Below are 27402 nucleotides of genomic sequence, written 5' to 3' on the forward strand. Positions count from 1 at the left end.
GATGTGCGGGGACGGAGGCTGGGATTAAAAAAAATTACAATAATAATATAGGACAAAACACACATAACGACAAGAGAGACAACACAACACTACATAAAGAGAGACCTGAAACAACAACATAGCATGGCAGCACCACATGACAACACAGCATGGTAGCAACACAACATGACAACAACATGGTAGCAACACAACGTGGCAACAGCACAACATGGTAGCAGCACAAAACATGGTTCAAACATTATTGGGCACAGACAACAGCACAAAGGGCAAGAAGGTAGAGACAACAATACATCACGCAAAGCTGCCACAACTGTCAGTAAGAGTGTCCATGATTGAGTCTTTGAATGAAGAGATTGAGATAAAACTGTCCAGTTTGAGTGTTTGTTGCATCACGTTCCCATTGCTAGCTGCAGCGAACTGAAAAGACGAGCGACCCAGGGATGTGTATGCTTTGGGGACCTTTAACAGAATGTGACTGGCAGAACGGGTGTTGTATGTGGAGGATGAGGGCTGCAGTAGATATCTCAGATAGGGGGGAGTGAGGCCTAAGAGGGTTTTATAAATAAGCATCAACCAGTGGGTCTTGCGACGGGTATACAGAGATGACCAGTTTACAGAGGAGTATAGAGTGTAGTGATGTGTCCTATAAGGAGCATTGGTGGCAAATCTGATGGCCGAATGGTAAAGAACATCTAGCCGCTCGAGAGCACCCTTACCTGCCGATCTATAAATGATGTCTCTGTAATCTAGCATGGATAGGATGGTCATCTGAATCAGGGTTAGTTTGGCAGCTGGGGTGAAAGAGGAGCGATTACGATAGAGGAAACTAAGTCTACATTTAACTTTAGCCTGCAGATTTGATATGTGCTGAGAGAAGGACAGTGTACCATCTAGCCATACTCCCAAGTACTTGTATGAGGTCACTACCTCAAGCTCTAAACCCTCAGAAGTAGTAATCCCACCTGTGGGGAGAGGGGCATTCTTCTTACCAAACCACATGACCTTTGTTTTGGAGGAGTTCAGAACAAGGTTAAGGGCAGAGAAAGCTTGTTGGACACTAAGAAAGCTTTGTTGTAGAGCATTTAACACAAAATCCGGGGAAGGGCCAGCTGAGTATAAGACCGTATCATCTGCATATAAATGGATGAGATAGCTTTCTACTGCCTGAGCTATGTTGTTGATGTAAATTGAGAAGAGTGTGAGGCCTAGGATTAAGCCATTGGGTACTCCCTTGGTGACAGGCAGTGGCTGAGACAGCAGATGTTCTGACTTTATACACTGCACTCTTTGAGAGAGGTATTTAGAAAACCAGGACATAGTCCCCACAGAGACACCAATACTCCTTAGCTGGCCCACAAGAATGGAATGGTCTACCATATCAAAAGCTTTGGCCAAGTCAATAAAAATAGCAGCACAACATTGCTTATAATCAAGGGCAATGGTGACATAATTGAGGACCTTTAAGTTTGCAGTGACACATCCATAACCTGAGCAGAAACCAGATTGCATACCAGAGAGAATAATATAGACATCAAGAAAGCCAGTCAGTTGATTATTGACAAGTTTTTCCAACACTTTTGATAAACAGGGCAAAATAGAAATTGACATATAACAGTTAGGATCAGCTTGATCTCCCCCTTTAAATAAAGGACGAACCGTGGCTGCCTTCCAAGCAATCGGAACCTCCCCAGAGAGGAGAGACAGGTTAAAAAGGTCAGAGATAGGCTTGGCGATGATAGCGGCAGCAACCTTAAAGAAGAAAGTGTCTAAACTATCTGACCCAGATGTTTTTTTGGGGTCACGTTTAAGGAGCTCATTTAGCATTTCGGACTCAGTGACTGCCAGCAGGGAGAAACTTTGTAGCGGGGCAGGGGAAAAAGAGGGAGGAGCATCGGGGCTCGTCTCATTAGAAGGGGTGGAAGATGAGGAAATGTTGGATGGGCAAGGAGGCATGGCAAATCAAATAGTCAAATAGGAATCCTGACTTAATGAAGTGGTGATTAAAGAGCTCAGCCATGTGCTTCTTGTCAGTAACAACCACATCATCAACAATAAGGGACAATGCTCAGCTGTGAGGAGGGTTTATTCTCCAGGTCTTTAACCATTTTCCAGAACTTCTTGGGGTTAGACCCACAGAGAGAGAACTGCTCCTTAAAGTAACTAACTTTGACCTTCCGGATAGCCTGAGTGAATTTATTTCTCATTTGTGAACGAGAGCTAGTCAGCCTGAGTATGCGTGTGCCGAGCATTTCACCAAATGCAAATATATATATATATTTTTTTTTCAATTTTTTTTTATTTTTTTTGTACCCCCTTTTCTCCCCCAATTTTCGTGGTATCCAATCGCTAGTAATTACTATCTTGTCTCATCGCTACAACTCCCGTACGGGCTCGGGAGAGACGAAGGTCGAAAGCCATGCACAACCCAACCAAGCCGCACTGCTTCTTAACACAGCGCGCCTCCAACCCGGAAGCCAGCCGCACCAATGTGTCGGAGGAAACACCGTGCACCTGGCCCCCTCGGTTAGCGCGCACTGCGCCCGGCCCGCCACAGGAGTCGCTGGAGCGCGATGAGACAAGGATGTCCCTACCGGCCAAACCCTCCCTAACCCGGACGACGCTAGGCCAATTGTGCGTCGCCCCACAGACCTCCCGGTCGCGGCCGGCTGCGACAGAGCCTGGGCGCGAACCCAGAGACTCTGGTGGCGCAGCTAGCGCTGCGATGCAGTGCCCTAGACCACTGCGCCACCCGGGAGGCCCACCAAATGCAATTCTTGAGGTGGAGTAACTGCAAGATCACGGTCGAACCAGGGGCTGAACCTGTTTTTAATTCTAATTGTCTTTATGGGGGCATGTTTGTTAATAACAATACCACTGAAAATATAAAAAAAGAAGGTCCAAGCTTCGACAGAGGGGATCAAGCTGATTCGATACCATTTTACAGAGGGCAGTTCATGAAGGAAGGCTTGCTCATTAAAGTTTTTTAGCAAGCGTCTATGACAAATCAGGACTTGTTATTTCACTGAGCAGCCATTATGAACACAGGCTGTTAAACAGTGATCACTAAGGTCATTACAGAAAACACCCGACTGATACCTATCAGGATTATTTGTGGGGATAACATCGAGAGTCGCCTTTTCTGGGTGTTTGGAGTCATACCTTGTGGGATTGGTAATAATCTGAGAAAGATTTAGGGAGTCCCATTGCTTTACGACTTGGTCAGGTGGTTTAAGTATGTCCCAGTTTAGGTCACCTAGCAGGACAAATTCAGACTTAGTGAAAGGGACCAGGAGAGTGCCTAGGGGTAGGTAGGGTACAGGCTGGTGCTGATGGAGGACGATAGCACCCAGCAACAGTAAACAAAGAGCTATTTGAAAGTTTAATGCTTAAAACCAGAAAATCTAATTGTTTGGGGACAGACTTGGTGGAGACAGCCAAGCACTGAAGGTGATCCTTGATAAAGATTGCCACTCCCCCACCTTTGGAAAATCTGTCTTGCAGAAAAAGGTTATAACCAGAAAGGTTAACATCAGTATTCAAAACACTCTTCCTTAACCACGTCTCAGTAATGACCAACACATCTGTATTGGAAATGTGAACCCACACTTTCAATGATCCGTTTTTGGTAATAAGCTTCTAGTGTTAACTTGCGGAAAACCCAAGCTTTTACGAGAGCAGAAATCAGTGAAGCAGATATCAGAGCACAATTCAGAATTGAGGCTAGCAACAGTAGATGGGCCAGGGTGTACATGCACATTTCCAGATATCATCAACAGTAATGCAATCAAGGCACGGCAGAGGACAGGGAGAGATCTGTAGTGTTGATTTATGACGTTTGAATGTGCGTTAGATGGCAACAAGATCATATTGTACAGCAATTTCATCAGGTAACATGAATACAAAGCCGGCGAGAGGTGGTTAGAATAGGATGGGAGGCCAAAAGTCAGTGTAGCCAATAGGGAGTCAGAGTCTCGAGTGTGGGAACAAACAGTCTGTTGTGATTGTGTGGGTAATTTGTAGAAATGGAATTAGAGGGATTGTCCTTCTGCTACTTCAAAATGGTGAAAGTCCTCAATGGCGCTGCCCATGCTAAAACTGGATTTTGGCCACTGGAGTCCTCTATCTATCTCTATGTGTCAAGTACCTCAAAGTGAGCATTCTCAGACTTGTCTATCAACCAGAAAGCTATTGTAATGTTTTCCATTATATAAAAGTCAATTGTAATGGCAGGTAATAAATCCTATACAATCATATTTCCTAGCTATTCTAACTATGTTAATCAGTCACTAAGACTTCACCTACCTTTCTCTCTCCAAGAAGTTTATCTTAACACAAGTCTCAGCACGTGCACCTCTAAGGCGAAGACACAGGGGGCAGCTGATTGGCAGTCATATAATTTATTCAGGGTTTGAAATCCCATACCAGGAATAATAACAGAGACAACTCAGGGTCTTATTAATCAACAATTCAGTTTTATTAAACATAGATAAACATATATTCATCAGTGTTATCAACCCCTTGCCTTTGGGGACATGGTAGCAGGACATAATGCAAATATACAGACTGAAAGTGGGTGGAGAGACAGAGGGAGACTATATACATAATATGACATGTGTAATGTCTTTATTCTTTTGAACTTCTGTGAGTGTAATGTTTACTGTTCATTTTATTGTTTATTTCACTTTTGTATATTATCTACTTCACTTTCTTTGGCAATGTTAACATATGTTTCCCATGCCAATAAAGCCCCTTGAATTGAATTGAGAGAAAGAGAAAGTGAGATTGCTAGTTCATCGCCACTGCTGATGATAACAATTCCTCTAATTCCTTTTCTACAAACGACCCACGCAATTTACCCGCACATTTTCCCAACAGTTCCCCGCGAGAAAAATATACTTTCTATAATTTGACGCCGTTGACGCTCGCGGCTCGTCTGTTTTTTCTCATCACTCATCAAAGACTGTCAATTATATTGACAAGATAGTCAAGTGACCGCTCTAACAATGGAAATACATGTCCTCAAAGATGGAAGGCAGGCAGGAATGTGGCGAGATCAGGTGGGACCATTCTAGCCAATGAGAGGTCAGATCAAATCAAATCCAGCATTATTTATATAGCACATTTCAGACATGAACGCAACACAACGTGCTTCACAGGAAAAATATATAAATAAAAAATAACAGACATAAGAGGATAAAACAAAATAATAATAACAAAAACTGAAAGACTGAAAAGCACCCTAAGAAAAAGCAAAGCTAAAAAAGGTGTTTTTAAGATCTCTTTTAAATATGCCCAAAGTTTCTGCCCCTCTTGGTTCTCTGGCAGGCTATTCAGCAGGCAGGGGGAATAGTAACTAAAGGCTGCCTCTCCAAGCCTGTTAGTCCTAAGCATTGTAATAGTGAAAAGGCCAAAGGACCCGAGGGACCTACTGGGTACATAACTCAAAAGCATGTCTGATAGGTATTGGGGTGCACAATCATGGTTTGATTTAAAAACCAATAGAAGAATCTTAAAATGAATTATAAAACTCACAGGCAGCCAGTGCAAAGACTTTAAAACCAGTGTAATGTGTGCTCTCCGTCTCGGTCTTTGTCTATATGTTTTGCAGTTTACCAATGGCTTTCTTGGTTAGACCAGACAGGAGAGCATTACAGTAGTCAAGTCTGCTTCTAATAAAAGCATGTATGATGCTCTCTGTATCAGCCTGAGACAGAAATGGCCGCACCTTGATAATGTTCCTCAGGTGGTAAAAATCTATTTGGTCATATTCCTAATGTGTGATTCGAATTTGAGTTCAGAATCTAAAATGACACCTAGATTTTTTTTACCTGGTGTTTTATCTTTATTGCTTGTGAATTAAAATATGCAGCCAGATTCTGTCTCTGTGCTTTGGCTCCAATAATAGGTACCTAGGTTCACCATAGCAGTTTTTAGTGCAGTGGGGAGGGATTAACAATAGATAGCATTTCTTCAGATATGCAATTAAAAACTGTTTTTAAGAAGGTGTTGGTGATAGGATCGAGAAGGCAGGTAGAAGGCTTAAGTTGTGATATCACTTACCTGAGTATGTCTGTGTCAACCAGGGAAAATAACTCCATAGTGCCTTTGCGTGATAGACTGGGGCACATATCATCAAACTTCTCATCGGGTCTTGATTGACTGATACCCAGCCACATGTTTGCTATCTTATCTCTGAAATATGCAGCAAACTCATCACATTTAGATTGCAAGGAAAGTTCATGTAGGTTTGCGAGGGTAGGATTTATCAAGTCATCAATGGTTGAGAAGAGCACTCTCGAATTATTCTGATTATTAGTGATCAAGTCAGAAAAATTTGTCCGTATGGCATTTCTAATTGCCTTGTTATATATGCCAAGTTGGTCTCTCGGAATATCATAATGGGCCTGCAACTTTGACTGTATGTGAGGTAGGCCTAAATAGACCTACCTCACATACAGTAGCCTATATCTTCTGGTTATCCAAATGTTTCCCCCTTTAATGTGGATAATGCAAGGTGCTGACAAAATTCATGTTTGATATCACTTTGGTTTAATCATGCCATGTGTGAACCTGTCCAGCTATTATTTTGTTCTAAGAGGGTGTTCTTCAAGTACCAACATCTAATTTTAGTTAACCCTCATTTGTGTTTGTAGTTTTAACAGGACTACTATAATAATCGTTTAAATTACTTAATGGTTAGCCTAGATTAATTGGACCAATTGGATGAATTGTACAAATATAACAGTCCAAAAATCTGGCCTCAAAATAGAAAAACACGGGTTATTTTCCCTTTAAATAATAATTTTCCCTTTAAATAACGAATCTCTTCCCCTCGGTTTACTCCAGAGCAGCTCTCGTTCAGTCAGAAGACAACAAGCGCACCTCAAAAGACTTACTACAGGAGACCACACACCTATGGGGATAGCAACCACATTTACTACGGGTTCCTAATGTTTCGGAAAGAACGTGAGTAGGGCTCGTTAAATAATGATCAAGGGGAATGTTTTATTATAGGTTGTCGATGGGCGGGTGGGATGTTCAAATCAGCAAGCGAACCTGGGGAGCGTATGATGCAGCAAATGAATCGCGACTATGTTGTTATGCTCAGCGATATATACAGTATTACTATGCAATTATATTATTAGAATTAATAGATATATTTGTGATTTGTCGCAGCATTGTGTCATTGATTAATTACGGAAGAGCGCCTGATTTTAGTCACGATGATGGAGCGTATCATACACTCAAGTGCATTCTCGGTCAAGTTCCGACTCAGACTAGACTCAGCAAGAATATCTGGTTTTGTCACATTTGTCATTGTCAAAATTCCACCATATGTGTGCGTGTCATAGCTAAACTAGCGCATGTACAAAGCCAAGGGCAGATGTGCCATCATGGGCAACGAGGCCGGCAAAAACTTGTAAAAGATAGAGTGCACTGCGGGATGGTCATGGTCACTCTGTTCTGGGTCTTCGAGGCTACGGTTGCAGTCATGGGCCACCGCCGCTCACGGCACAATTGATTAACGGACTTCACTATTTTCGGTTAAAAGGATAGTGCAAAAGTTGAACTTGAACATTCCTAAATGCTGTCTGACAAAGGATGCACTATAATCAGTGTATAAAGGTGTTCTTACTAAATAATAGTGATTAAAGTCTTTAGAAAATCTAAACAAACTTGACGTAAACTACAGTGTTAGGCTACAGTGTTTCCTTAACAAAGTGTGGAAAGATCTTAAATAGGTTAAGTATATCCATTGATCAAATAGAGTTTATGATTTTTTTCAAGGGCTCACCTTCTGTCACCTGCCTAACCAACATGCTAGTTAGTGGCCAATAGCTGTACTGACTGTCCATTGCCTGTCTTTAGTTTATAGTGAATTATGTAAGCATGTAGCTGTAGTGTTTTTTGTAATAGGATTAGTAACAGCAGGTCAGGTAGTCATCACTGAGCTCAAGGTCACTTGTGTAGCCCTAGACTTGAACTTGAACTGAGACAATTAATGTTGATGATGCAGTAATGCAAATATGCCCCTAAACACTTACCCTCCCCAAAAACATTTACTGCACAGCTGTGCATTCCTCACAGTTGAAGTTATGGTAAAGGTTATCTGAAAGGAAGTTGATATTCAAAAGGTCATGTATGTCACTGAAGGAGTCGGAATGTGGAAACAGTCAGCCATGGTGAGTAGAAGTCAGGTATATTTGATATGATACTAATCTATGAAATTCAAATGGCCTAATTTGTAGCTAGTTTGAAATTATATGAATCTCTAGGAAATAAAAGGGGAAAACAGCAGGCATCACAAATAAACAACAGCAGGAATCACAAATAAAAATCAATGGCTCAATTGAATCACGTCTTTTTTATGCTATTCTTAAAAATGCTGCTTGACGTGTTATTAGTGCAGAGCTTGCCGTCAGTTACGGGGAAAAACACAGTATGTTGCTGCAGTGTCATCAATGTGTGTGTTCCTGATGGAGTGCATTATATTGCTGAGTCACCTCAAGATTATCTGTGCTTATGCTGATGCAGAGATATTCTGCCCCATAGTTCAGTTTGCTCGTGTCCTTTCCTGTCATTTTTTGCTGCAAATTCAATGTTTACTGCAAATTACCTCATTGTAATTCAACAGATTTACTAAGAATCTATAATCAATTGATATAAGTCTGACAGAACATGTCATCTGTATACAGGACTGGTCCTCTTGTGACAGTGGCACTATACTAGTGACAGCCTTATCAGTAAGTGGCATGATTTAGAGGGACAGATAGACTGTACATTTCACAGAAACATTAGTTGCCATACATTTCCAATTCCACCCACATATTGTAAAAATGTCAGGCTGGGAGAGTAGGCAGAAGGGAATGTACTTTTTTTTCTTTAGAGGGACACAGGAATTCTAAAGCTGCTGGGGAACTGCAATGAAGTATATGTCTGAACTGCTGGAGTGATGGGCTTTAGGTGGTTGTGTCTAGGCCCTCTGTAATAAGAGTTCAACTGAAAAATATGGACCAAAATATTGACCAACTTCCTCTGTAAGCATAAACATGAAACTTTTTAATTCACAACTTTAAAAATAACATTGCAGTACAAACAGTGAGTTATTTTGCTGGCCAGGTTTTACAACCTATCAAGGACCATACAACGGAATTTGAATTAATGAGTCACTGATGAATGCCTCACTCCTTGGCCTGTGGAATTTAACACAGTGTGTCTGTGTGTGTGTGTGTGTGTGTGTGTGTGTGTGTGTGTGTGTGTGTGTGTGTGTGTGTGTGTGTGTGTGTGTGTGTGTGTGTGTGTGTGTGTGTGTGTGTGTGTGTGTGTGTGTGTGTGTGTGTGTTGGTTAAGATGCCCAGTGAAAAAACATCCGAGGGTGTGTACCCACTGGCCCAGCTCTGCCTGCTGAGATAGATAAAGTTGGCTTTAGCCAGCGGTACGCACGGAACCTGAGGGGGGGGGGGGGGGGGGGGGGGGTGTATCTATTCCACACAGGAGGCTCAGATGGCCAGACAAGACCACGCACGCAGGCCCATCAATGCTGCTGAATGGATCAACAGTTGACGTCTGTTAAGTGTGGTGGGGGACCCCCTTCAAGGTTTCATCACTGACTCTACAGTACAGTACATATGTATGTGCCCATTGCCTATATAGGACTACGGTACAGATAGAGGGTGAGTGAAGACTGCTGAGAGATGACGGACCTGGAGGCATCGACAGTGGGTGAACCCCCTCCCCCATACATGATCTTCCTCCTGGTTTTCTTCTTCTTCATCACGGGCCTCCTGGGTTTCCTGGTCTGCCACCTTCTGAAGAAGAAGGGCTACCGCTGCAGGACAGGGGAGGAGGAAGATGAAGATGAGGAGGAGTGTGAGCAGAAACTGGGACCAGACAAGAATGGTAAGTATCTACCAGGGAAAACAAGGATCTGTCAGAAAGAGTTTTATATATTGGCTTTGATCTATCCATTGATGTCAGGATCAGGGATATGACTTGAAGAAGTTAACAAGCGTCCATTATTGATTTTCTGAGGCAGATACGTATGTGTGACTTTTTTCAGAGGTGTCGGTCTTTATCCCAAGGGCCTTGGCCCTTTCCTGAACAGGAAACAGAGGAACTCTTGTACTATTTAGTTTAAGAGGATGTTATTCAGCTTGAATTAAATGAATTCCTATGTAAACATTGGACACTCACAAAGAAGTCATATTTTCCATATTAAATTACTGGGTACTTCAAAAGCCGGCCCGTTACTGGATGCTTTAGTTGAAATAAACTACCTTCAATGAGCTGTAGAATCGGTTGATTCACACAAACAAGAAATAAGTGGTGAAAAAAATGCTTAAGGTCGACAACTTTGAGAATTTCCTTTAATAATCGTGAATGATGACGGAGCAAGCTTGGGGGCAAGCTGCTTCGTCAGACAATCTTTCATATGTTACAGATGATGAAGAAGGGGACCATCAAGACACTGTTGAACAAATCCTGAAGTGCATCATTGAAAATGAAGGTAGTAACTCAAGAAACAACACAATAGATACTAGATTTCGTCAATACCTTAGGAATTACACTTTAAAATAAATGTGTATTTTTTGTGTTCTGTTTTGCCTTCTAGCCAACATGGAAGCCTTCAAGGAGATGCTAGGAAAACAGGATATTTGTGAACATCATGATCCTACGTATGTATAGCTAATACCAACTTTTTTTGATTTGGCTATGCTATCTATTAGTCATGTAAGTGGATTCACATTCACCTTGTCTTAAAAATATACTGAAAATAAGTACACTTAAAAATGTGAACTGTTTTGATTCAGAAAATGAAGCACAGCTTGTTCAAACATTAAGCCTCTTTTAGATATAAAACATTGATTTACATGATGCTTAGTTCATCTGACTGGCATTACTCCATGGCTGTATTATCACCCTTGGTGAAAGTCTTTTAGTGTGCAGAGCTAAGGTAAACAAGCACCTTACTTCCTAAGAGCACCAACTCTCTCAAGTAATAGAGTCCTAGTTCCTTTTAGCTCTTAAACAAACCAGTCTTTATGTGGTACATAATACATATGGTTCAAATGTAGGTCTTCTGTACTCGGTGTACTATACTACTTTTCCCTCCTGCTTTAGGGTGTGGAGTTTTCAGAGAGGCCACAATAATGGGTGTACATTTCATTGTGCCTCTAGTAGTCAGACTGAGCCTGGATAAAGTGTATTGTGTGTAGCTTGTATTTTATCCTGGGACCAGATGGTAGCTTTACAGTGGGGTGCCCAGCCCCTCTGTTCCTGTGTCCCTGTAGGCAGCTGTGTATGCAGTCTTACCTTGGGCTGTCTGTCCCATGGGGCCACCTGGCTTATTGTTGCCCTGGCATCAGCAGCTCTATTATGGGATTTGATCTTTACTTCTGTGTTCTGAGGCAAAACACAAATAGTCTCTCAACATATTATGCTACAACTGTACGCCAACGAAGTGTTGCTCACGTCCATATAAAGCATTTGAGGAAGCAACAGAACAAGAGAAAACATCTATTCTACAACAGCTCCCAACAACATGCTACTACTCACATCCATATAAATGGTATAAAGTACTTAAGTAAAAATACTAAGGTACTACTAAAGTAGTTTTTTGGGGTCTGTACTTTACTATTTACTTTTACTTTTACTTCACTACATTCCTAAAGAAAATATTTTACTTTTGACATTTTAGACTTTTACTCAAGTAGTATTTTACTGGATGACTTTCACGTGAGTTATTTTCTATTAAGGTATCTTTACTTTTAATCAAGTATGACAATTGGATACTTTTCCCACCACTGCATATAAAGCATTCTAGGTTGAGATGATCGAGGGCATTTGAGAGAAACTCCGACCCAGTGATGTGCTGTGATAATATAGCTGTGATGTGCTACTAGCGTATTAGAGAAAGGAAAACTGATTTATGCTTTTTAATTAAATCCAGGTTCTTACTTGGCACCTCTAGGTTGAGTGTTTTAGTGTTCCTGCCTGTTTGCCAAGCTAGTGCTCAGACTGATAGCAGCCTACAGGGCTGTGGCATTCATTGGCCACCCATTCGTATTCTTCCCACACTCTCCTCTCTCAGCCAGCTACAGCACAGCTACAGACACCTCCCCAGGGACGCTGTAGTCCTGATGGGAGGGAGGTCACGGACAGAGGCGGTCAGAGTCGGGAACCAAGGGACTAATAGATCACACTAGAGATTCATATTTCACAGACAGATTCCAATAAATATGCTATAAACCGGCAGCTGCTTCTTGGAAAAGTGTCTTTGGCTTTGGATGTTTTTGCTTAGTCAGGGTTCAGTGTGTTTGAATGGAAAATACATATGACAGAGTGATTCCTTCTTTGTCTTTCCGAAAGGTTACTGCGCAAAGAGAGCCTGGGTGGTATTCCACCTCATCACCACACCGTGCACTCTGGAGCCCAGCTTGACCACAAGTCCTGCACGCTCTGTGTGCAAGGGCGCTCCAAGAAGGCCCGACGCCGGAGCCGTGTACCTCGGACCAATAAGCCGAGAACGCCGGGAGAGAGGAGAGAGTCCACTGTGTTCGCTGTGGGAAGGTGAGTCACACTGGACTGCCCACTGGTGTTTGACAACACAATACATTCATATTTATTTATTTAAACCTTTATTTACACTCTTAGAAAAAGTGCTCCAAAAGGGTTATTCGGCTGTCTCTATAGGAGAACCCTTTTTGGTTCCAGGTAGAACCTTTTTGGGTTCCACGTAGAACCTTTTTGGGTTCCATGTAGAACCCTCCGTGGAAAGGTTTCTACATGGCATCCAAAAGGGTTCTAGCTGGAACCAAAAAGGTTCTAGCTGTAACCAAAAAGGTTTCTTCAAAGGTGTTTCCTATGGGGACAGCCGAAAAACCATTTTAGGTTGAAGATAGCACCCTTTTGGTTCCAGGTAGAACTCTTTTGGGTTCCATGTAGAACCCCTTCCACAGAGGAGTGTAGCCAAGTATACTTAAGTATCAAAAGTATAAATAATGTAAAATTGCTTATATTAAGCAAACCAGACAGCCTCATTTTCTTGTTATTTTAATTTACAGATAGCTAGGGGCACGCTCCAACACTAAGATATAATTTTAAAACGAAACATGTGCTTAGTGAGTCCGCCAGATCAGAAACAGTAGGGATGACAGTAGGCAATTGTCCTGTCCTGCTAAGTGTTCAAATTGCTTTAATTAAGGTGTCAGGGAAAATGTATGGAGTAAAAACTACTTCTTTTTTTTAGGAATGTAGAGAAGTAAAAGTAGTCCAAATATAAATAGTAAAGTACAGATACACCAAAAAACGACTTAAGTAGTACTTTCAAGTATTTTTACTTAAGTACTTTACACCACTGAAACTACTTTCATATATACTTCCATTTAAAAAAAAAAAACTGGTACCAGGCTAACTTCAGATGAGTCTTGTGAGCATCCTAGAGCAAACAACCGACATGTACACTATATATACAAAAGTATATGGACACCCCTTCAGATGAGTGAATTTGACTATTTCAGCCACACCCATTGCTGACAGGTGTATACAATTGAGGACACAGCCATGCAATCTCCATAGACAAACATTGACAGTAGAATGACCTTAAGGAAGAGCTCACTGACTTTCAACATGGCACCATCATAGGATGCCACCTTTCCAACAAGTCAGTTCATCAAATTTCTGCCCTGCTAAAGCTGCCCCGGTCAACTGTAAGTACTGTTATTGTGAAGTGAAAACGTCTAGGAGCAACAACGGCTCAGCCGCAAAGTGGTAGGCCACACAAGCTCACAGAACGGGACCACCAAGTGCTATTGCGCATAGCGTGTAAAAATCGTCTGTCCTCGGTTGCAACACTCACTACCGAGTTCCAAACGGCCTCTTAAACAGTGGTGGAAAAAGTATCCAATTGTCATACTTGAGTAAAAGTAAAGCTACCTAAATAGAAAATGACTCAAGTAAAAGTGAAAGTCATCCAGTGAAATACTACTTGAGTAAAAGTCTAAAAGTATTTTGTTTTAAATATATTTAAGTATCAAAAGTAAATGTAATTGCTATAATATACTTAAGTATCAAAATTATAACTAATTTCAAATTCCTTATATTAAGCAAACCAGACGGCACCATTAAGAAAAATTCTTACGGATAGCCACGGTCATACTCCAGCACTCAGTGCATTCGGAAAGAATTCAGACCCTTTGACTTGATGTTACAACCTCATTCTAAAATTTATTAAATCGTTTTTTTCATCATCAATCTACACACAATACCCCATAATGACAAAGCAAAAACAGTTTTCAAAGTTTTTGCAAATAAAAAATAAAAATGAAATATCAAATGTACATAAGTATTCAGACCCTTTACTTAGTACTTTGTTGAAGCACCTTTGACAACAATTAGGGTATAACGCTACAAGCTTGGCACACCTGTATTTGGGGAGTTTCTCCCATTCTTCTCTGCAAATCCTCTCAAGCCCTGTCAGGTTGGATGGGAAGTGTCGCCGCACAGCTATTTTCAGGTCTCTACAGAGATGTTTGATCGGGTTCAAGTCCAGGCTCTGGCTGGGCCACACTCTGGCCACTCAAGGGCTTTTAGAGACTTGTCCCGAAGCCACTCCTGCGTTGTCTTGGCTGTGTGCATGGGTTGTTGTCCTGTTGGAAGGTGAACCTTTGCCCCAGTCTGAGGTCCTGAGTGCTCTGGAGCAGGTTTTCACCAAGCATCTCTCAGTACTTTGCTCTGTTCATCTTTCCCTCGATCCTGAGGGAACAGGATCGTCCCCACAGCATGATGCTGTCACCACCATGCTTCACCGTAGGGATGGTGCCAGGTTTCCTCCAGACGTGATGCTTGGCATTCAGGCCAAAGAGTTCATCAAACCAGAGAAACTTGTTTCTCATGGTCTGAGAGTCCTTTAGGTGCCTTTTGGCAATTTCCAAGTGGGCTGTCATGTGCCTTTTAATGAGGAGTGGTTTTTGTCTGATCATACTACCATAAATGTCTGATTGGTGGAGTGGTGTAGAGATGGTTGTCCTTCTGGAAGGTTCTCCCATCTCCACAGAGGAACTCTGGAGTTCTGTTAGAGTGACCATCAGGTTCTTGGTCACCTCCCTGACCAAGGCCCTTCTCCCCCGATTACTTAGTTTGGCCGGGCAGCCAGCTCTAGGAAAAGTCTTGGTGGTTCCAAACTTCTTCCATTTATGAATGATGTAGGCCACTCTGTTCTTGGGGACCTTCAATGCTGCAGACATAATTTGGTACCCTTCCCCAGCTCTGTGCCTCAAAACAATCCTGTTTCGGAGCTCTACGGACAATTCCTTTGACCTCATTGCTTGATTGAGGTCAAAGATACACTGTCAACTGTGGGACCATGTATAGACAGGTGTGTGCCTTTCCAAATCATGTCCAATCAATTGAATTTACCACAGGTGGACTCCAATCAAGTTGTAAAAACATCTCAAGGAGGATCAATGAAAACAGGATGCACCTAAGCTCAATTTCGAGTCTCATAGCAAAGGGTCTTATGTAAATAAGGTATTTCTGTTTAAAAATGTTAATACATTTGCAAAAAAAATTTAATACATTTCTAAAAACCTTTTGCTTTGTCATTATGAGGTATCGTGTGTACATTGATGAGGAAAAACATGTATTTAATACATTTTAGAATAATGCTGTAACTTAACAAAATATGGAAAAGGGGAAGGGGTCTGAATACTTTCCGAATGCACTGTAATTTACAAACAAATCCTTTGTGTTTAGTGAGTCCATCAGATCCGGGGTTAGTAGAGATGCCAGGGATGTTCTCTTGATAAGTGCGTGAATTGGGCCATTTTCCTGTCCTGCTAAGCATTCAAATTGTAACTAGTACTTTTGGGTGTCAGGGAAAATATATGGAGTAAAAAGTACATTATTTTCCTTAGGAATGTAGTGAAGTAAAAGTTGTCAAAAATATAAATAGTAAAGTACAGATACCCCCCAAAAACGACTTAAGTAGTACTTTAAAGTAATTTTACTGCTTTGGGAACAACGTCAGCACAATAATTGTTCATCGGGAGCTTCAGGAAATTGGTTTCCATGGCCTAGCAGCCGGACACAAGCCTAAGATCACCATGTGCAATGCCAAGTGTCGGCTGGAGTGGTGTAGAGCTCGCCGTAAAATTTGTAAAGTTTGGTGGAGGAGGAATAATAGTCTGGGGCTTAGTTCCAGTGAAGGTAAATCTTAACGCTACAGCATACAATGACATTCTAGATGATTCTGTGCTTCCAACTTTGTGGCAACAGTTTGGGGAAGGCCCTTTCCTGTTTCAGCATGACAATGCCCCTGTGTACAAAGCAAGGTCCATACAAAAATGGTTTGTCGAGATTGGTGTGGAAGAACTTGACTAGTCTGCACAGAGCCCTGACCTCAACCCCATCAAACACCTTTGGGATGAATTGGAACGCCGACTGCAAGCCAGGCCTAATTGCCCAACATCAGTGCCCGACCTCACTAATGCTCTTGTGGCTGAATGGAAGCAAGTCCCTGCAGCAATGTTACTACGTCTCGTGGAAAGCCTTCCCAGAAGAGTGGAGGCTGTTATAGCAACAAAGGGGGGACCAACTCCATATTAATGCCCATGATTTTGGAATGAGATGTTCGATGAGCAGGACCAGGTGTCCACATACTTTTGGTCATGTAGTGTACGTGTTCGAAAAGACCGATTTCCGGGATGTGTCCTGGTCTGACAAACACTGCTCTACCACCTTCCACCGCAGATGCTGATATCTCTAGCTTAAACTGACAGATTTTGATGTTTTTGTTTTTATTGTGCTCATTCGACTCTAGGGGGTTCAGGATTTAGGATTATGAGGATTCAGAGGCCTTTGTGTTTGTGTTTAAGTACTTTACATGTGTACAGTTATGCTATGTAATGTCCTCATCGTAGTGATGTACTTAACTAATTGAGGTCCGTATACCTGCAGGTTCCGAGTCACCCACATGGACAAAAAGGATCAGGGGTCTGGTGACCAGTTAGACCAATCGGAGGCCCTGGATAGTGAGAAGGGGGATGAGGAGGACCCCCAGAGGAAGGAGGGGTACAACCTGCGGAGCATGTTCAAAGACGTCAAAACGGACAGCACCAATGGTGTGGTTCCCATCGCGGCCAAGCGGAAGAAGAGTCTGGTTCTGTTCTCACCACGCAGAGGTAGTGATCCAGTGGGGGCCAAAGTGCCACTGAGCCAGCCCATGGTAGAAGATGAACCCCTCTTCACTGCTCCAGTGAAGACTGCTCCAGTGCAGACCTCCAGCCCTGTTAAGATCCTGTCGTCCCAGCCCAGCCTGGACTCTGGTGCACCTGACGACACTGATATGGCTCCTGTTAAAATGTACCCCACTAGGGTCACTTTTGTAGTGTCCCCCACTGAGAGTCCCGTACCAGTCACTCCCAACGCGAGTCCAGGAGGCGTCTCCCCTCTAACACCCCCAATGCAAGATTCCCCCACCACCCCAGTACAAGTCACCCCCATGACCCCTGAGATATTACCCCTTACCCAAGGCTCCTATAATAACCCTAGTCTTAGCGCCTTAAATGTCTCTCTTATCCCTACCCCTGTACAAGCCTCTCCAACCTCTAACCTCTTGAATGTCTCCCCTGACCTGTCCTCCAGAAAAGTGTTCCCCTCCCCTACTCCCTTAAATGTTTCTCCTACCCCTTCCCCCATACAAGTCTCCCCTGGCCTGTCATCCAGAAAAGTGTTTCCTTCCTCTAGCCCGTTAAATGTCTCCCCTGCCCCTACTCCCTTAAATCTCTCTCCTGCCTCTACCCCCTTAATGGTGTCCCCCACCACTCTACCCCGTAGCATTCTAAAGAATACTACTACTTTTGTCAAGGTGGACGAAACCTCACCCACCACGAAAGGGCCAGAGGACAAGGTTGAGAGCCTTGCTACTGTCAGGGCCGACAAAGTTTCTCCCACTGCTGTTCCTGTGAAAGTCTTCCCCACTGTGGACCCCATGAAAGTCTCCCCCACCTCAACCTCCGTCAAGATCTCCCCCACCAGCGGAGGCCCTTTAGAGGACAAGCTGGAGGTGGGGAGTGTTACCATAGTCAAAGCCAGCCCGGACAGTCAGATGGAGTTCTCTGTGGTGCGTACGGCTGAGGTAATGAAGGAGGAGGAAGAGGAGGACCCTGCTGTGGCTCAGAGCCCCCCAGAGAAAGGGAAGGATGATGAGGTGGAGATGGAGGACATAAAGGACTGTCGGGTCAGCCAGGAGGAGGGCGTGTCTCTGGAGGAGAAGAGGAGATCAGTGCACAGTCAGCACAAGTGGTGAAAGAGAGAGAGAGAGAGAAAGAGAGAGGACACGCTGGGATGGGGGAGGGGGAAAGACTGGCCACACCCAACTGTGACAAACGGATATATTGCAATACTACGGAGGTAAACCAACCAGGCCATGTCAAAACTGAACTATACCAGACTGAGACTGGCTGTCTGGAACCAACTAGACCTTGACATGGCTTTAAAACGGCGGGGTCGTACCAGCAAGGCTGTGATTTATTCATTGATATAGACAAGTTGTGGTTAGCTAAGCACTGGCACCTTATATCCAGATGTATTGATCTTAAACGCTTGCATAATGTGGCTAACAGCACAGCTACAGTACTACTTCAATTATCAACAGACAGTGCAAGCCCAGGCCTCCATCTACAAGTGCACTTTTTGAAAACACTGCTCACAGACTGCATTTTACAACAATCAACTTTAACCCCAACAATCAACTACACCACAGTGTAAATCGACCGACAGCAAATAACGGGTAATATCTGTGTATTCTAATTTATTGTCAGTCCGATCTCTAACTCTTCTATATCAGTGGGGGCTGCTGAGGGGAGGACGGCTCATAGTAATGGATGGAACGGAATAAATGGAATGGTATCACACATGTGATTTCCATGGGCCAACATTCCATCCCCTCAGCAGCCTCCACTGTTCTATAGAGTTGAAGTCAGAAGTTTACATACACCTTAGCCAAATACATTTAAACTCAGTTTTTCACAATTCCCTGACATTTTAATCCTAGTAAAAATTCCCTGTCTTAGGTCAGTTAGGATCAACACTTTATTTTAAGAATGTGAAATGTCAGAATAATAGTAGAGAGAATGATTTATTTCAGCTTTTATATCTTTCATCACATTCCCAGTGGGTCAGAAGTTTACATACACTCAATTAGTATTTGGTAGCATTGCCTTTAAATTGTTTAACTTGGGTCAAAAGTTTTGGGTAGCCTTCCACAAGCTTCCCACAATACGTTGGGTGAATTTTGGCCCATTCCTCCTGACAGAGCTGGTGTAACTGAGTCAGGTTTGTAGGCCTCCTTGCTCACACACACTTTTTCAGTTCTGCCCACAAATTTTCTATGGGATTGAGGTCAGGGCTTTGTGATGGCCACTCCAATACCTTGACTTTGTTATCCTTGATCCATTTTGCCACAACTTTGGAAGTATGCTTGGGGTCATTGTCCATTTGGAAGACCCATTTGTGACCAAGCTTTAACTTCCCGACTGATGTCTTGAGATGTTGCTTCACCAGTCCCTCTTGCAGCAAAGCACCCCACAACGTGATGCTGCCACCCCCGTGCTTCACGGTTGGGATGGTGTTCTTCGGCTTGCAAGCCTACCCCTTTTTCCTCCAAACATAACAATGGTCATTATGGCCAAACAGTTCAATTTGTGTTTCATCAGACCAGAGGACATTTCTCCAAAAAGTACAATCTTTGTCCCCATGTGCAGTTGCAAACCGTAGCCTGCATTTTCTATGGCAGTTTTGGAGCAGTGGCTTCTTCCTTGCTGAGTGGCCTTTCAGGTTATGTCGACATAGGACTCGTTTTACTGTGGATATAGATACTTTTCTACATGTTTCCTCCAGCATCTTCACAAGGTCCTTTGCTGTTGTTGTGGGATTGATTTGCACTTCTCGCACCAAAGTACGTTCATCTCTAGGAGACAGAATGCATCTCCTTCCTGAGCGGTATGATTGGTCCCATGGTATTTATACTTGCGTACTATTGTTTGTACAGATGAATGTGGTATCTTCAGGCGTTTGGAAATTGCTCCCTAGGATGAACCAGGCTTTTAGAGGTCAATTTTTTTTTCTGAGGTCTTGGCTGATTTCTTTTGATTTTCCCATGATGTCAAGCAAAGAGGCACTGAGTTTGAAGGTAGGCCCTGAAATACATCCACAGGTACACCTCCAATTGACTCAAATGATGTCAATTAGCCTATCAGAAGCTTCTAAAGCCATGACATCATTTTCTGGAATTTTCCAAGCTGTTTAAAGGCACAGTCAACTTAGTGTATGTAAACTTCTGACCCACTGGAATTGTGATACAGTTAATTATAAGTGAAATAATCTGTCTGTAAAAAAAATTGGGGAAAATTTGTTCTGTCATGCACAAAGTAGATTTGCCAAAACCAAAGAAATTTGTGGAGTGGTTGAAAAACAAGTTTTAATGACTCCAACCTAAGTGTATGTAAACTTCCGACTTCAACTGTATATACTATACTATGGAATTAGAGCCATAAACTGCCTTTGAGTAACTCAAGGTTCCCTTTTCAGTTGGTCACTCGGTATGACATACTATGAGGAGTCACCTGAAGAAAACAAAAAATACGCCCGACGGGCCAATGAATGCAAAGTCCGCCATCAGAAGCCCCGACTTTCCTAGCCATAACCCCGGGGCTCGCATTCATTTCCTCAATTCTCCGCTCTTCAGCTCGCCTGGAGGAGAACTTGTCACTCGATTTACAAGCACACAAAGATTACTGGATTCGGCTCTGTACTCGTCCCCCAAGACGAGTACAGAGTTTTGGGTCTTGGTATCGGTTTTTGTGTTAGCTAAAAGCGAATTACTTTCTGCTCTGCTTGTGTAGCTAATGCTTCATTGCTTGAGTAGGGTTTGTGTTTGCAAAAAGCCGACTACCTCTGTAGTGCTTGTGCTTCCTTGCTTGAGTAAGATGGTCAAAAAGGCTAACCAGCTGGATTTGAACCTCCGACCATGGCCTAGGGCATATGATTTCACAATGAAATTGAAAGATACTCACAAGTGCTGTCCTGTTTGCCTGGGGTGGAAACATACACTCAGGCTGCCTTGGCACGGACTAGTTCGTGTGACCAGTGTCACCGGCTGAATTTAGACTCTATTGTATGTTGACTTCTTAGGAAGATTGGGGTTACTTTAGAAATACCTTTCTTTAAAAAAAAATAAACAATTACGGCGGCCTCAGGGCTGTTTGGTGGTTGGAATTGTTCCCCTCCGTCATGCAGGGGACTGGGGTTCAATTCCCCGATGGGCAACCCAGCCAAGCTATGGGCTAGTTGGCTGGGTTCTCTTCTTCCCTGAAGGGCAACCGCATTCTGGAAAGGATGAGGTGTCTCTGACTGGTTCTGGGGGGTTTTCGGAGAAGGAGGTGGATGAGCTAGCTCAGGCAGCTTCATGTTTCTACCACGGATGTCACATTGGGCTGCAGAGCAGCGGCCGGCTGTATGGCTCTCCTTCGCAACGGAGATAGCTCATGTTGGGGAAAGTTTTACCACCTGTAATGACTGCGATAAAGTGTCACTTGACTCTCTTTACGTTTTTTGACTTGAAATAACTCACATTCAGCCAAGTTGCATGACATGTGGAACTGTTTTAGAGGGGGCACGTTTCGCTTGCATGCTAGTATGGAACGCTAGTTAGCCACCTGGCCTCGGAGGCTAACAGAGAGGCTAATCCTTGTCCTTCGCTCCCGAATAGAGCACGGCTTGCATGCTAGTTTGTCATAAATAACCTACCGGAGCGGGGGGAATGAGTTTTGGGCAAGCCAATTTCGCCGAAGGAGTGTTTGGCTCAGCTATGGAGTCCATGCAGTACCGTTCCTAGAAGAAGCAAAAGCAGGAAGTAGAAGTGCTTTCCTGCTGGGAAAAAGCATATGAACGCCCGTCAAACTCTATGACTAGGAGACTCGGTTATGATATCTGGACCCCGATCTTTTTCATATGCAGGGCCTCGACGTCATGCACCACTGAGAATGACAAACAAGAGCACTTTTTTTTGTCTGTCAATGGTGACATTGTTTATTCGCATTTTGGTAATTTGGTGAACACTCTTATCCAGAGCAACTTGCATTAATGTGTGCAATGCTTCTACCCAAGGATCTATGGTGTCCAAGGGTATCAAAAGTATGGTATCACCCATATGTGAGCATAAATCAGTCTCTTCCCTGAGTCAGACACAAGGTTGTCGGGAGTGGTAGCTGTGGGAGGACATGACAAAATGACCACATTATCGCAGTCCTCAAGGTGGTGCACCGCCCCTGCAGATGACAATGTATGGGAGGTTGGCCGTGTGCTCCGCCCAGTGGCGGGCATGTGAGGTGTCATCGCGGGTGTGTCCTAGCGCCTGTTTTGAGAGAGGACATTTCCTCACTTCTTTGGAAGTGGTCTATTCGGGTGGTTCCCGTGTTAGGAGTACAGAGCGGTTGGTATAGCCGGTATTCCCAAGTTCCTAAGAGCAATGGAACGCTGCATCCAATTCTGGTCTTGTGTGGTTTGGACAAGCACCTTCAGGTGTGCAAGTTCAAAATACTCACGCTTCGGCGGCTACTAGAGTCGATGCTTCACCGTGATTGGTTCACGTAGCTACGCGTCTGGATGCATCTCGCCATAGCCATCAGTTGCTCAAGATATCCCCATCGTGCCTGAGGGTGTTAACTCCTTGGAGAACCCTGCGACTGTTGTTGCAGGGGGTTCCCATTGGCTGGGTAGTGTCCTGCAGGGTGATCACGACAGACGCATCCTCACTGGGATGGCAAGCACTGTGTGTGGGCTACTCGGAAAGTGGGATTTGGTCGACAGCGCTAAGGGCACTGTATATCAATAACCTGGAGCTACTGGCTGTTTTTCTGGCACTGAGGCGCTTTCTTCTGATATTGGAGGGCCAGCATGTGTTGGTAAGTTCTGACAACAGTCTCTCTCTTGAACCTGGCCCGTTATCTGCTCATAGGGAGCAATGCACATTTCCTGTTGCTCAGTGTGACATACCTTCCAGATCTCTCAACGTGTGTGTGGATCTACTTTCCAGGGTGGGTCCTCTCTTAATGGAGTGGAAACTTCACCCCTCGGTGGTTGCCCAGATATGGGATCGGTTCGGCAAGCCCGACGTAGATCTTTACACATTGTGAGAAAACACGCATTGTTGCTTGTTCTTCTCAATAAAGGATCTGGGGAACAAATTCTTTGGCACATCAGTGGCCTCAGGTTTGGCTTTATGCTTTTCCTCCGGTGGACCTCATTCAGGCCACCTTGAAAGGGTCTGTCAGGAGGGTCTGTTGTTGATTCTGGGGGCCAGACAACCCTGGTTCCCATCATCCACCTGTTAGGCGGGGACCTGTGGAGAGTACCGTGTTGTCGGGATCTGTTGTCCCAGGCGCACGGAAGTGTTTGGCATACATAACTGTAGATGTGGAATATGTGGGTTTGGCCCCTGAAAGGCTGAAATTGAAGGCTAGGGCTTTATACCCTCGAACTTGATTATGACTATACAGTCGGCACGAGCTTCCTCTAACATATAAGTTGTGCGCGTTTGAGAGTTGGTGTAAGATTAAAGTATTTTCTCCTTTTCAGAGCTCTTTGGTGGATATTTTGATGTTCTTGCAAGAGCTTTATGCGCAGGGCATTTCTTTTTCTATACCATAAGTTTAATGCCAGCCATCTTAGGGGTGTCATGTAGGGATTGATGGCTCTACCCCTGGGTCTCATCCTCTGGTGATGCGGTTCCTGAAAGGCGTGCATTGGCTCAGACCAGTGTCTAAGTATATGGCACCGACCTACCTGGATTTGGTCCTGGACACATTGTGTGAGCCTCCTTTTGAACCATTGGAGTCTGTGGACCTGAAGGTCCTTTCCTACAAGACTGTCCTGCTCATGGCCTTGGCGGCAAAGTGCGTTGGGGCAATCTCCACACGCTATCAGTACACCCTTCCTGTTTGGAGTTTGCGCCTGCAAGGTGGTGTTACATCCTAATGCATCTTTTGCTCCTAACGGTTAACCCTAATTCCTACAGGTCTCTAGCTTTTCAGCTGTTCCCTGTCTCACCTCCTCCGTTTGCTTCCAGTGAACAAAGGAAGTTGCATGGCCTGTGTCTGGTGCGTGCTTTACGCACATACAGTATATGGATAGGATCAAGGATATTCATGTTTGTGACCAGTTTTTTGTCTGTTTCGCTAGTCCAGCTTGGGGTAGGTTGCTTTCTAAGCATCGTCTTTCTCATTGGATTGTGGAGGCTATCTAATTGGCATGTACAGCAAAAGACAAGGGTTGCCTAGCGGTGTGCGTCCTCACTCCGCTATGGGTGTGGCAGTGTCTTGGGCATTGTTCAGGGGAATTATGATTGGTGATATCTGTGCTGCAGCAAGATGGGATTCCCCACAGGCCTTTGTGAGGTTTTATCTCTTGGACGTAACTGCTCCCAGTGTGATTTCATAGTGTTCTTATGGCTGGGTCCGGGAGTTAGACAGAGCGCAGATTGTGCAATTATCCGGGTTGCTACAGTTTTTGTGGGTTTGAGCCTTGGACTGCCGTGTTTCGTTGTTGAGGCGGCACACAAATGCTCATTTTCAAGTCACAGCAGATGCCCTGTTGTTTTGGACTTGCGGTTCCTTGTGTGAGTTCTGGCATTCCAGACTCCTTGGGTCTCTGTGGGAGCCTTTTTGGAACCGGTAGGGTCTATGGACTTGGGCCGCCGTGGTCGATGTTAGGCAGCATTTTGTCCGGGTTAACCATAGTTTTCCTGTGGGTTTGAGCCTTGGGCTGCCTTGATGGGTGGCAGTGCGCAGTATGCATTTATCAGGTAGCGGCAGGTAGAATTGGGCCAGTAGTGGTTAGAGCGTTGGGCCAGTAACCAAAAGGTAGCTGGGTCGAATACCCGACCCTGTAAAACAACACATTTCACTGCACCTATCCGGTGTACAGTACGTGACAATAAAACATCAATTTTTTTAGGGTTACCACAATTCCCTGTGGATTTGAGCCTTGGGCTCTGGTCAATGCTATGCAGTGCACGTGTGCGCTTTACCAAGTCACGACAGGTGTTCTGTTGTTTTGGACTTGCAGTGCCTTCTACAAGTTATGACATTTCAGGCTCGTAAGGTAAATAAGTATTGTTCTTGGAACCGTGGGGTCTATGCAGTGGCAGCGTGTCAGTGCGCATAACCAAGTTGCTGCAGGTTCTGGTTATCTATATATATGGGGCTCTGACAGTTCAGGCCTCATGAGGCTCTGACAGGTCATGCCTCTCGGATAAGGGTTAGGGAAAAAGATGGCTTCTATAACCCCTTTCTGGAGCCTGTGGAACCTGTGTGCTTGGGCTGCCGTGGCCCTCCTAGTTTGGTACCACCTGAGCCGGCTTTTGACATGATTGTATGTCACCATAGTATGTTATGCCGAGTGACCGACTGAAAGGGAATGTACAGTTATGAATATAACTAATGTTCCTTAAAGGAAGGAACGAGGTATAACATATTTTGGCCCTGTGCCGTCAGGGGGTTTGGGCTCGCTGTAGTGGTACTGATTTGAGGAAATTAATGCAAGGCCCGGTGTTATAGCCAGGAAGGCGGGGCTCCCTAGGGTGGACTCTGTATTCATTGGCCCGTTGGGTGTTTTTAGTTTGCTTCAGGTGTGATTGGTCGTTGACTCTCCATAGTATGTTTTAAATTTTTTACTTTAGTTTATTTAGTAAATATTTTCTTAACTCTATTTTCTTAAACTGCATTGTTGGTTAAGGACTTGTAAGTAAGTATCACGGTAAGGTTGTATTCAGTGCATGTGACAAATAAAATGTAATTTTATATGTATGTTTAACACCCATTCCCTCCTTCAGGGAACAGTAGTTATATTCATAAATATACGTTTTTATCTAGCCATCTGAAATAAATAGTCCTTAACCAACTATAACAAATACTCATATTTCAGTCTGAATAGTGCTATTAGCTAATGACTTTTAGAATAAAATGTTAAGGTACTGGAACATATTATTATTATTGTTGTTTATTTGTTTACTTGGAAGCATACAGGAGCAGCGTACAATCCAAAGTATTATTCTGATCCTATTTTAGAAATCATATAGAAATCATAGGCCAGCACTGTAGTTGATAAATACACATCATTAGGATGCTAGTTTATTTATTGTGATTCACAGTATTCATTTGTTTGGAAGTAATTTGTTTACTGTCAGGGTGACCTCACTATTCCCACTGGACTACGTACTCTTTGGCAAAGAAAACACTCAGATGCTAATAGTTAGAATGTGTAGTCCTGAACAAAAACATATCTTTTCAGGGGTGTATTTACAAGGAACGAAGTAGAGGCAAAAGAGCCGAAACAGGGAGGGACCTACCTGATTTTGTCCAATGAGAAAGGTTTGTTTTTGTTTTCCGTTGCAAAGCATTTTTCTACGGTGTGCACTAATGAATATCTCCCAGATCTGTTGTGGTGAACAGTGTTTCCCTCTATTGTATACACACAGCACACATCTCACCTCTTCTCTCTCATCGACTCCCATTTCTTCTCACTACACTTCATAATTTTAACAAAATGCCAATGTGATATTTAGGCTGTTTACACAGGCAGCCAAATTCGGATCTTTTGCCCAATTATGTGAAAAAGATCTGATTGGTCAAAAGGCAAATTAGCGGCAAAAGATCAGAATTGGGCTGCCTGTGTAAACGCAGCCTTGATGTGAAACATATTTTATGTCAAGAAGGCATCAAGGCTGTGTAATTTTTTTTGCACAACATATGTCTTTATTGTTATGCAGAGAATACGGTTTTAGCCATGCGATGACAATATTCCTGAGCTTTACTTGACTTTATGGAAATAATGTGCACTCTTGAATACCAGTTTATTTAATCTAGATTTGCTTCCTTAATGTCAACAGGGATGTAATTGAATATTTGTTGAAACTGATGACATCTGTGTCAATTTACTATAGATGCATTGCACTTAGAAAGTGTAAGGTTTTGATGTGACTAAATCCTTAATTGAATACTTGTTTTGAAAAAATGTATGGTTTTGTCAAGGAAGCAAATGCCAGGTTAAATGACTGTGATCCACTTCTGAATGTTGATCACAGGTTGATCAGATTTGAATGGGATTGTTTGTGTAGCCTTGTAGAGATAGTATAAGCATTTTAAAATTATAATACGCAATAAAGAACAGCTAACATAACAGCGCTTAAATGCATTAGATATACGGTTTACTTTAATATACATCAGAGGTGTGAGATGATCAAGAAATGAAAAGCTTACTATATACCTACTGTATGCCACAATCATAAATGTTTCACCAGCAAATAGTACTGTCACTACACATGTGAATGGTAATATGGTTACA

The 27402-nt window shown here is 43.3% G+C and overlaps 1 protein-coding gene across 3 annotated transcripts; it reads left to right on the forward strand.

The window, feature by feature from the left end:
- The first annotated feature begins 6853 nt into the window (after positions 1-6853).
- Positions 6854-26038, forward strand: LOC139574059 (proteoglycan 4-like). Of its 3 annotated transcripts, XM_071398207.1 has the most exons (6): positions 6854-6966; positions 9655-9900; positions 10397-10507; positions 10613-10676; positions 12370-12570; positions 16957-26038. In XM_071398207.1, the coding sequence occupies exons 2-6, from the start codon at positions 9696-9698 to the stop codon at positions 18305-18307; spliced, it is 1932 nt and encodes a 643-aa protein (XP_071254308.1). In that variant the 5' UTR covers positions 6854-6966; positions 9655-9695; the 3' UTR covers positions 18308-26038. The 3 variants fall into 3 exon arrangements, with proteins under 3 accessions (XP_071254308.1, XP_071254307.1, XP_071254309.1); XM_071398206.1 differs by lacking the exon at positions 6854-6966 and having other exon boundaries at positions 9474-9900; XM_071398208.1 differs by lacking the exon at positions 6854-6966 and having other exon boundaries at positions 9474-9900; positions 10442-10507.
- Positions 26039-27402: the final 1364 nt, after the last annotated feature.

The sequence above is a fragment of the Salvelinus alpinus genome, chromosome 4, assembly GCF_045679555.1.
Source record: "Salvelinus alpinus chromosome 4, SLU_Salpinus.1, whole genome shotgun sequence".
Lineage (NCBI taxonomy): Eukaryota > Metazoa > Chordata > Actinopteri > Salmoniformes > Salmonidae > Salvelinus > Salvelinus alpinus.

Coding starts and splice junctions, on each gene's coding strand:
- LOC139574059 (XM_071398207.1), top strand. CDS start 9,696: ATGACGGACCTGGAGGCATCGACAGTGGGTGAACCCCCTCCCCCATAC. Junction 10,508..10,612: donor GTGCATCATTGAAAATGAAG/GTAGTAACTCAA, acceptor TTTGCCTTCTAG/CCAACATGGAAGCCTTCAAG. Junction 12,571..16,956: donor ACTGTGTTCGCTGTGGGAAG/GTGAGTCACACT, acceptor GTATACCTGCAG/GTTCCGAGTCACCCACATGG.